At 43.8% G+C, this 11761-nt stretch overlaps 1 protein-coding gene across 1 annotated transcript in view; it reads left to right on the top strand.

The window, feature by feature from the left end:
- Nucleotides 1–3873: 3873 nt before the first annotated feature.
- The window catches only part of LOC149457526 (sterol 26-hydroxylase, mitochondrial-like), a 43425-nt gene continuing 35537 nt past the window's right edge, over nt 3874–11761 (top strand). Inside the window, exons 1-2 of the mRNA XM_089683571.1 lie at nt 3874–4150; nt 11173–11363. Coding sequence (XP_089539697.1) covers nt 3908–4150; nt 11173–11363 — 434 coding nt within the window. The 5' untranslated portion in view covers nt 3874–3907. The remainder of the gene's footprint in view (nt 4151–11172; nt 11364–11761) is intronic.

Here is an 11761-nt window from a genome sequence, read left to right as displayed (position 1 = left end):
ATTATACATGGAGATCATATCCCCCTTATGTATTATACATGGAGATCATATCCCCCCTTATGTATTATACATGGAGATCATATCCCCCCTTATGTATTATACATGGAGATCATATCCCCCCTTATGTATTATACATGGTGATCATATCCCCCCTTATGTATTATACATGGAGATCATATCCCCCCTTATGTATTATACATGGTGATCATATCCCCCCCTATGTATTATACATGGAGATCATATCCCCCTTATGTATTATACATGGAGATCATATCCCCCCTTATGTATTATACATGGAGATCATATCCCCCTTATGTATTATACATGGAGATCATATCCCCCTTATGTATTATACATGGAGATCATATCCCCCCTTATGTATTATACATGGAGATCATATCCCCCCTTATGTATTATACATGGAGATCATATCCCCCCTTATGTATTATACATGGAGATCATATCCATCCTTATGTATTATACATGGAGATCATATCCCCCTTATGTATTATACATGGAGATCACATCCCCCCCTTATGTATTATACATGGAGATCATATCCCCCCCTTATGTATTATACATGGAGATCATATCCCCCTTATGTATTATACATGGAGATCATATCCCCCCTTATGTATTATACATGGAGATCATATCCCCCTTATGTATTATACATGGAGATCATATCCCCCTTATGTATTATACATGGAGATCACATCCCCCCCTTATGTATTATACATGGAGATCATATCCCCCCCTTATGTATTATACATGGAGATCATATCCCCCTTATGTATTATACATGGAGATCATATCCCCCCTTATGTATTATACATGGAGATCATATCCCCCTTATGTATTATACATGGAGATCATATCCCCCTTATGTATTATACATGGAGATCATATCCCCCTTATGTATTATACATGGAGATCATATCCCCCCTTATGTATTATACATGGAGATCATATCCTCCCTTATGTATTATACACGGAGATCATATCCCCCCCCTTATGTATTATACATGGTGATCATATCCCCCCTTATGTATTATACATGGAGATCATATCCCCCTTATGTATTATACATGGAGATCATATCCCCCTTATGTATTATACATGGAGATCATATCCCCCCTTATGTATTATACATGGAGATCATATACCCCCTTATGTATTATACATGGAGATCATATCCCCCTTATGTATTATACATGGTGAGCATATCCCCCCTTATGTATTATACATGGAGATCATATCCCCCCCTTAATCTCCTCTCAAGAGAGAATAAATTCAGTTCCTCTAATCTTTCCTCATAGCTGAGCTCCTCCATGCCTCTTATCAGTTTGGTTGCCCTTCTCTGTACTTTCTCCAGTTCCCCAATGTTCTTTTTGTGAATTGGTGCCCAAAACTGAACTGCATATTCCAGATGAGGTCTTACTAATGATTTGTACCGGGGTAACTAATGAGTTGGTTATCTGCTGAATAGGGGTACTAATGAGCTGGGAATCTGCTGAGTGGAGGTACTACTGAGCCAGGGTTCTAATGGGCTCCTTTAAAACAAATAGAAAATCAACACACAAAGGGCATTTGCCAAGCACCATTATAGCTTCAAAAAAGCATCAAGGAAGCATATTGAAGCAGTAGGTGCATTAATGTGTGTTAAGGTCGAAGCACGCATAAACAAGCCCTAAGAATGTAATGTATTGCAGATTACCAGTCCCTGGTGTGGTGGCTGCATTCGTTTTTTTTAGCTGTTTGTGTAAAATTCAGTTTGTGCACATGGGGAAAAATTGAATGTTCTCCGGATATATGAATTCTGTAAATTTGAATGCGTGAATCTGAAAAGTACTGAATTATGGTCACTAGATGGCACTGAGGGGCATGCATATTTCCTATAATAGCCAGCATCATGTATTTTGGCTTTAGATACATTGTCATTTGTTTACAATAATTTCCTTTTCCATAGTGTCTGGAGGAAAGAAGGGAAAGGGGAGACATGATTGAAACCTTTAAAATATATCAAGGGGGTGAATAAGGTTCAGGAGGGCAGGATTTTCAACATGAGATCAAAATCAAGAACACAGGGACATGACCTCAAACTAACTGGAGGAAAGTTCAAAACCAACCTCAGAATCTTACTGAAAGAGTAGTTGATGCTTCCAGCAGAGGTAGTGAGCCAGTCAACAGTAAATTATTGTATTATTATTATTATACAGTATTTATATAGCGCCAAAGGGTATGCTCAGCGCTGTACAATAGCGAGGGGGACAGGACACGAGACAAGACAGAAACAACACAATACATGAAGGGTTCGAGGGCCCTGCTCTTTCGAATTTACAGTCTAGGAGGATTAAATAGCTTCAAAATGCTTGGGACAAGCATAGATCTATACTCGGAGAAAAAAGTTACAAAAGCTAAAAAACAAAACAACAAAAAGAAATTAAAAAAAAAGAATAAACACAAACAAAAAACGGGAAGACTTCATGGACCACTTGATCTTTTTCTGTCGTCACTTTTCTTTGTTTCTATCATTTCCTTTTGTGTTAGTTGGTGTTGAAGTTGTTTCTTTGTTTACTAATACTGTACAATCACTTTATTATATTATATATTAGAGATCTATTTAAAGGGACTAAGTCAAGGATACGCTGATATCAGTCTTATTATGTACATTTGAATGGAGATAATTCACCTTTATGTTGGCGTGGATGTGGGGGCAGGGGCACAATGTTTCACATTTGGTGGGAGCAGGGGCGGACTGACAAGTCATTGGGCCCCCGGGCAATAGGGGATCCTGGGGCCCCTGTGTCCTTGCCCAAACTCAAAAAAGCTTATGGAAAAAGGTATCAGGGGCATCTCATGGGGCCCCCTACTGACCCTGGGCCCTCGGGCAGTGCCCGAGTTTCCAAATGGTCAGTCTGCCCCTGGGTGGGAGTGTCACAAAATACAACAGTACTGGGAGGGAATAATTTACCAGATTCACAAAATAACAGAGCTTGATATTCAAAAAGACCCAGAAATCTGCCTTTTTCATGGTACTAAGTTCTCAGGAAAAAAATATATAAATTCTGGCTCATTGTATTATTTGAATGCAGCGAAAGGCTTGATACCCAAATTCTGGAGGGAACAGGATGTCCCAAAAATAAAAGATTGGGTAAGAAAGGTGGATCAGATGTATAGATTGGAGGAACTTTATCATATGGACGAAGAAAAAATTCGTATAAGATGGAGAAAATGGGAGGAATTTAAAAAAATGTAATTTATGTTTAGAGTTTATGTAATAGAGATGAGAGGATACAGGGGAACTATATGGAATAAAAGTAGTATTTTTGTAGGCCTGGGAGCCCCAGAAGTAAGGAGAATCACAGAGTGGAGGTTGTGATGAGTGGGGGATGGGGGGGGGGGAATAGGGGTAGATGTTAATATTTTGACATATTGTAAAGTATGTATCAGGGGCGGACTGACCATTTGGAAACTCGGGCACTGCCCGAGGGCCCGGGGTCAGTAGGGGGCCCCATGAGATGCCCCTGGGACCTTTTTCATAGGCTTTTTTTGAGTTTGGGCAAGGACACAGGGGCCCCAGGATCCCCTATTGCCCCGGGGCCCCATGAGTTGTCAGTCTGCCCCTGGTATGTATATGTTCTTTGTTTTGTTTCTTTTTAACGTTAGTATTAATGGGAAAATGAAAATGAATAAAATATTTAAATTATTATGTACATTCGATATCTCTTGCCTCCAAGCCAAATTGTGGAAAGTGGGCGGAGTCACATTTTTTTCCTGGTTTTGGGTTGCCCTTTATGGTTAGATTTTTCTCCAGCACTTAAGAAGTTAACAAGTGGGTGTCACCCGTCCTTCCTATACCACAGGAAAAAAAATAACAGTGCTGTACACAATAGTCCCTGCAGCCATGAACGCTCTGAGGTTAGGGTCAGCCTCTCTCCAGTTCCTGGGGGCCCGGAGCCGCCTGGTGTTGCAGACCTGCAAGGTGGGGAGGATGCAGCAAAAGTCAGAGGCCACTGAAGAAGCCGCAGCAGCAGTAGAGGGGGGCAAAAAAATGAAAACCTTTGAAGATTTGCCTGGACCTTCTGTACTCACCAACCTCTATTGGTTCTTCATCAGAGGATACCTCTTCTATTCGCAGGAGTTGTCTGTAAGTATAGAGACTCCTAGAATTCATTGGAATTCAGCCAATTCAAACTTGGCCAGGCAGGTCTAATGTCCAATTCATTGAAGCTGAACTGTGGGATAAGGAACGATTATATACAATACAAACTACAAGAGGCGTGAGTATTCTTACCTGACCCTTGGGAGAGCATTCAAATCGTGGGTAGCCACTCGCCGGTGAAAGTGTTCTGTGTGAATGGGGAAAAAACAAAAATGAATAGGCTATTTACTGTGCTGGTCGAATGTATTTCTTTGACTTAAAGTGTTACTAAACCCACAACAGTACAATCAGTCTGTAGATGCAGTAAGGCATGCTTGTTATACTCACTGTGGAACCTAAGGGGTTAATCCTCTGCACTGTGTAAAAAGGCCCTTTGATCCTGTCTTCTCTGCCCCTCCTCTTGTTCAAATGTCCATGCTGATAAGGCAGACTGAACCCACAGCCCTTCTGCACATGCTCAGTTTAATGGTTTTAGGTTTTTTTTTTTCCTTGGGAGAGTGCATGTGATCAGCACAGGACCAATCAGCACTGTCCAGACAGAGGTCAGGGGTTCTGCATCCTCCTAGAGAAAACTCCTCCTACAAGCTTTCACCAGTGCTCTGCTGAAGTCACAAGCCTGCTATATACTGCTGATGAGAAAAAGTATTTAGAAATTTATATTTACTTAGGTAATTGCATTTCCATGTTGTGCGTACTGTGGGAGACCAGATATAGTGAATTCAGGGTCCTGGAAGAGCAGATATAGTGAATGCAGAGTCCGGGGAGACCAGATATAGTGAATGCAGGGTCCGGGGAGACCGGATATTGTGAATACAGGGTCCGGGGAAACCAGATATAGTGAATGCAGGGCCCAGGGAGACCAGATATAGTGAATGCAGGGTCCGGGGAGACCAGATATAGTGAATGCAGGGTCCGGAGAGACAGGATATAGTGAATGCATGGTCCTGGGAGACCGGATATAGTGAATGCAGGGTCCAGGGACACCAGATATTGTGAATACAGGGTCTGAGGAAACCAGATATAGTGAATGCAGGGTCTGGAGAGACCAGATATAGTGAATGCAGGGTCCTGGGAGAGCAGATATAGTGAATGCAGGGTCCGGGGAGACCGGATATAGTGAATGCAGGGTCCGGGGAGAGCGGATATAGTGAATGCTGGGTCCGGGGGAGACCAGATATTGTGAATACAGGGTCCGGGGAAACCAGAAATAGTGAATGCAGGGTCCTGGGAGAGCGGATATAGTGAATTCAGGGTCCGGGGAGAGCGGATATAGTGAATGCAGGGTCCGGGGAGACCGGATATAGTGAATGCAGGGTCCGGGGAGACCGGATATAGTGAATGCAGGGTCCGGGGAGACCGGATATAGTGAATGCAGGGTCCGGAGAGACCGGATATAGTGAATGCAGGGTCCGGGGAGACCGGATATAGTGAATGCAGGGTCCGGGGAGACCAGATATAGTGAATGCAGGGTCCGGGGAGAGTGGATATAGTGAATGCAGGGTCCGGGGTTTAGTAACACTTTAAATTAGAAAATACAGCATTTGGACACTAAATGGTGATAACCATCACAGGAAATTCCTATGATACTTAGCACCCTCTAATGGCCAAATGCTGTAAATTTTTAAACCCCTTCCCCCAAAAGGATGTACCTGTCCCTGATTAAAACAGGTATATCACGGCCATGGCTGCCACTGCAGTCATGACCCCAGTATTGTTTTTTTAGTATCATTTTTTTCCTTTGTTCATCAGCTCCATTTAGTGGCAAATTGTGGTATATTTACCTATGGCGGTATTTCAGAAAACAACACTGCATTTTGGCCACTAGGTGGAGCTAGAGGTCATGGGAATTAATCTATTAGAGAAATTACAGCCGCAATGTGTGGTGACCACCAGGGGGCACATTAGTCCTTAATTGCAGGTAATCGCTCCAGGTGTGGTTCCATGCCAACAGTCGCAGACAGTGTGAGCCCGTCATTGGTTTCTACAGGCTTCCTGATTGGAGACACCCGGCTGTACCTGCAGCAGAAAAAATGCTGGTCTGGGCAATGTTCGGCCCTAATCATTCATGTACATGAGCCCCAAAGGTGCAGTCGCCATGTCAGGCTCCTGAAATGCAGAACATTCACACTGATTTCCAAGAGTCAGTTAATCCCTCCACCAAACTGGTTCCCTCATCCGTTGGCGTGACAGACGCAGAGGAATTGTATCCTGCCGTAATACAACCTTCATCCCTGGAATATCAGATGTCTAAAAGCATTATTGTAAAGCTGAAGTATAATCTGCCTATATTTTACCTCCCCTGGTTCCTTCCTCACCCCTCCCCCACCACCACCGTCCTCCTTCCCGGCCTTTCCATTTTGAACACAGTATTGCACAGTTGTAGCGGCTCCTCTCCTGGACTGAAATGGCTTCCTCTGATTTCACTGCACACTGTGAGCTTCTCAAAATGTGTATTAGAAGCTGCAGCCAGTCAGAGAGAGCCTGCTTCATATCCTGGCTGGAGGACACCCATCATCATCTAGCACTTTCCTCCCCAGCCTGACTGCCTCTGGCCCACCCCTTTCATTCACTGGATTTCAGTTTCTTCTATTATGGAATCTCCGCATCACATATGGATGTTACCTAGGGTGGTCTGCATGCAAATAAAGCCGGCAAAAGGAACACCCACTCCTCCAGACTGACACTTGTCCATCAATGTATTTTAATATTTGTATAACTCCTCCCAAGAGCCAGCCCACTGCTCACGGCTGAGAGCTCTGGAGAGCAGTACTGAGGCAGGGGGCTGTTCCGGAAGCTATGTACTGCACCCTGCCAGCCACTTCCACCAGCCATGATTTGCCTGTGTTGCATAGAGAAGCTCAGAGACCTAATGGCAAGACCTGTCAGCGCTACAAGGACAAGGTCACCCAGTGCCCAGAGCAAAGATGGCAAACTGCCCCCCCCAATAAAAAAAATCCCCTAAATCAGTAAAAATCCCCTCCCCACCATTCTTCCAGCACAAACTTTTATTCCCCCAACACTCTGCTCCTAACACCTCCCCCCCCCCCCCATTACAAATGCTCTTGCCTACAGATTCTTCTAGCACAGACTTTACTTCCCCCCCTACTATTCCCTCCAAGCACCCCCCCCCCCACCAAGCCTCCATTACAAATGCTCTTGCCTTCAGATTCTTCTAGCACAAACCTTACTTCCCCCCCCCCCCAACTATCCCCTCCAAGCACCCCCCCCCACCAGCCCCCATTACAAATGCTCTTGCCTTCAGATTCTTCTAGCACAAACTTTACTTCCCCCCCAACTATCCCCTCTAAGCACCCCCCTCCCCAACCCCCAGTACAAATTCTCTTGCCTTCGAATCCCCCCAGCCCCTCAGTGCCCCAGTGATCTCCTTCCTCCCGAACACCTTGTGTTCCATGATAAGTCAGAGCCGAGAAGGACCCTAGGGGAAACTTCCCTCAGCACTCTGACATTTTAAGGCCTGGTCCGTACCTGTGCACTTTTATGTGCATTTTGCAGTGCAGAAAAACGCATTTGCCATGAAATGACATTGTTTTCGAAAGAGGCCAGTCACATCTGCATGCTGCATTGTAAAAAATGAGGCCAATATTTTAAGCTTTTTCCTGTGTTTTCTGGCCCCATTGAAGTCTATGAAGATGAAAACGATGCAAGGAAACGCATGAAAAAAATGAGTAAAAGACACATGTAAAAAATGCATGTAAAATGCATTAAAAGCGAGCATTAAAGAACATAAACAAAATACATGGAAAAATTCATGACAGTGCGAGCAGAGAGACATAAGCTCAGCCTAAAATGTACTAACGGGCATGTGAGGTGTGGCAGAGCTGTGTAAAACTCAGGATTGGATGGACATAAAAATCCTTTGGCAGTTAAAACAACTCTAATATACTCTATGAATTATATCTAACTTCATATTTAAGGAGTTCAGTGCCGGGTATACAGAGCTTAAAATAAATTAGATCTACATAGTACATAGCATACTGATACACGCTATGCAGATATCCTCTCCAGGCAAGAAACCAAGGAGGGGCAAAACACTCTGAAAAGGTGCTCAAAGTGCACTATATTGGCAAAAGTATTGTCCCCGCCTTCCCAATCATGTGATTCAGGTGTTCCAATCCCCTCCATGGCCATAGGTGTATACAATCAAGCCCCTAGGCATGCAGACTGCTTCTACAAACATTGGTGAAAGAATGGGTCGCTCTCAGGAGCTCAGCGACTCCAAGCGTGGTCCCGTGATAGGTTCAACCTGTTCAATAAGTCCATCTGTAAAATTTTGTGACGTCAGAGCCCCTCCTCTACGCGTTACGCCACCAGGTTCCGTGGCTTTTTTTCCCCCCTGATGAAGCCACATGACCCAGTGGCATAATGCGTAGGGGAGGGGCTCTGACGTCACGACGCTTAAAGGAAAATACACAGCAAGTATGAGGAGTCTGGCAAACACATAAGAAGATACTATATTATTGCACGACAAAGCTTTTTTATTAATTGTATTATGTGAGTGCATTATTTTAAGCTTAATAAATACGTTTTAAAGGAGATAAGGCACTATATTATACTCTTTAACTACATGACATTCATGCACATGGAGAGATAAATCAAAAAGGAGCGAAGAGACCCCCTAGAGTAGAGTGGGATAAGTCCATCCATCCATCCAACGCCAGGAAAACAGGTCTCTGGGAAACAGCAAGACCACCTGCTGGAAAAAGGGAAATATTCCACTTATCCATCCATCCGGGACAGGGATATACAGGTGACTGTCTGTACTGAGCACACTGTAGCAGTATTGCACCCTCCTGGCTGTCTTGCACAACTCCTGGATGCACTGCGCTTGCTTGTGAGATAAACCACCCCACAGTTACAGTGGGGATCGAAAGTTTGGGCACCCCAGCTAAAAATTTGTATTAATGTGCATAAAGAAGCCAAGGAAAGATGGAAAAATCTCCAAAAGGCATCAAATTACAGATTAGACATTCTTATAATATGTCAACAAAAGTTAAATTTTATTTCCATCATTTACACTTTCAAAATAACAGAAAACGAAAAAAATGGTGTCTGCAAAAGTTTGGGCACCCTGCAGAGTTAATATCTTGTACTGCCCCCTTTGGCAAGTATCACAGCTTGTAAACACTTTTTGTAGCCAGCCAAGAGTCTTTCAATTCTTGTTTGAGGTATCTTTGCCCATTCTTCCTTACAAAAGTCTTCCAGTTCTTTGAGATTTCTGGGCTGTCTGTCACGCACTGCTCTTTTAAGGTCTATCCATAGATTTTCAATTATGTTGAGGTCAGGAGATTGTGAAGGCCATGGCAAAACCTTCAGTTTACGCCTCTTGATGTAATCCCCTGTGGATTTCGAGGTGTGTTTAGGATCATTATCCATTTGTAGAAGCCATCCTCTCTTTAACTTCAGCTTTTTCACAGATGGCATCAAGTTACCATCCAAAATTTGCTGAAATTTTATTGAATCCATTTTTCCTTCTACTCGTGAGATGTTCCCTGTGCCACTGGCTGCAACACAACCCCAAAGCATGATTGATCCAACCCCATGCTTAACAGTTGGACAGAGGTTCTTTTCATTAAATTCTGTGCCCCTTCTTCTCCAAACGTACCTTTGCTCATTCCGGCCAAAAAGTTCAATTTTAACCTCATCGGTCCACAGAACTTGTTTCCAAAATGCATCAGGCTTGTCTATATGTTCATTTGCAAAGTTCAAACGATGATTTTTGTGGTGAGGACGTAGAAGAGGTTTTCTTCTGATGACTCTTCTATGAAGACCATATTTGTACAAGTATCTCTTTATAGTGGAATAGTGTACCACAACTCCAGTGTCTGCCAGATCTTTCTGGAGGGATCGTGCAGTCAAACGTGGGTTTTGAATTGTTTTTCTCACAATCCTGCGAGCTGTTCTGTCTGATATTTTTCTTGGTCTTCCAGATCTTGCTTTAACTTCCCCTGTTCCTGATGACTGCCATTTCTTAATTACATTCCCAACAGAGGATATTGACATCTGAAAACGCTTTGCTATCTTCTTATAGCCTTCTCCAGCTTTGTGAGCGTCAACTATTTTCAGTTTCAGTTTTCTAGACAACTGCTTAGAAGAACCCATGGTGCTGATTGTTGGGGCAAGGTCAGATGAGTCTGGGCATTTAAAACCTTTGAGATTGACATCACCTGGTCTTCCCAGACGATGATTGAGAACAATCCATGACACTGGCAGGTCTCAGCTTGGCAAAGGGGGCAGTGCATGCTATAAATTCTGCAGGGTGCCCAAACTTTTGCAGACGCCATTTTTTTGTTTTCTGTTATTTTGAAAGTGTAAATGATGGAAATAAAATTTAACTTTTGTTGACATATTATAAGAATGTCTAATCTGTAATTTGATGCCTTTTGGAGATTTTTTCATCTTTCCTTGGCTTCTTTATGCACATTAATACAAATTTTTAGCTGGGGTGCCCAAACTGTCGATCCCCACTGTACTTCTGTGTACAGAAGGATCAATTACTCACTCTCTTCGGTAGGCCCCCCAGGTAACCCTAGCTGGGACCTTGATGTCTTAAATAGACTCCTCTGTATGCCTCTCTCTCTCTGCCTCAGAGGCAGAGCCCCCAGCACAGGGGTCTCCTCCAGAAGGCTGGACACGGCAACTCTGCACCCTGGCTGCCAGGCCTCAAAACATTTATGGAATCCCCTCCACCTTCTGAGCACACCACCTCAGGGATTGGTTGGAGTTTCATAAATATTCAGGTTGCCAGTCCTTCTCTACCTCCGGCTACATTCTAGAAATCTCTAGAAGACAGGGGGAAGGGGCAGAACAGCAGCCTGTGAGACCATGAACAGGCCCAAGCAATCAACAACCTCCTGCTCCACTGCTTACAGAAGAGCAAACTAAATTTGCCTAGCAGCATAGTCTGAACTAGGAGGGTGCTAAAAATACAATATAATAATATCTGCAACTTGCTGGACCTTGATGAATTATGTTTTGGTCATTGACAGATAAAATACAAGAAGCGTTATGGGCCATTGTTCAAGACGGTTATTAGCCGCTACAAAATGGTGAATATTGCGGACCCAGAGCTGCTTGAAGTTGTGCTGAGACAAGAGGGGAAGTATCCCATGAGAACAGAAGTGGACCTCTGGAAGGAGCACCGGGATATCAGGAACTTACCCTATGGTCCCTCTACTGAGTAAGTCAACTTAACAGGCAATATAATCTCTCCAAACTGTTTCAAAAAGATTCTGCAGCTCAAAACAGCCATTCTGGGTTAGGAGTTCTTCAGTGTAGGGGTGTTATATAACTCAATGGATCTTCTAGTCCAGTGATTCTCATCCGTAATACCACTGCTGGGTAGAAGTCTTCCTTCTCCTGGGTATCTGGTCAACTGCTGATCCTCTAACCTCCCACAATGCCTCCTAGCTCCATAGTGCCACCCAACCTCCCATAGTGGACCACAATGACCCGCAACCTCCCACAGTGCCCAATCAACCTCCCACAGTGGCCAATCAATCTCCCACAGTGCCCCCTGCAATGCCCCTAAGCTTGCTGCACAGCCTTCAGCCCACTAAAGTACCCCCAGCTGCCGAT

The sequence above is a fragment of the Staurois parvus genome, unplaced genomic scaffold (genome assembly GCF_062004578.1).
Source record: "Staurois parvus isolate SC_StPar_1 unplaced genomic scaffold, SC_StPar_1.0 ptg000315l, whole genome shotgun sequence".
In the NCBI taxonomy this organism is placed as follows: domain Eukaryota; kingdom Metazoa; phylum Chordata; class Amphibia; order Anura; family Ranidae; genus Staurois; species Staurois parvus.
This window is presented reverse-complemented; position numbering and strand designations above follow the sequence as displayed.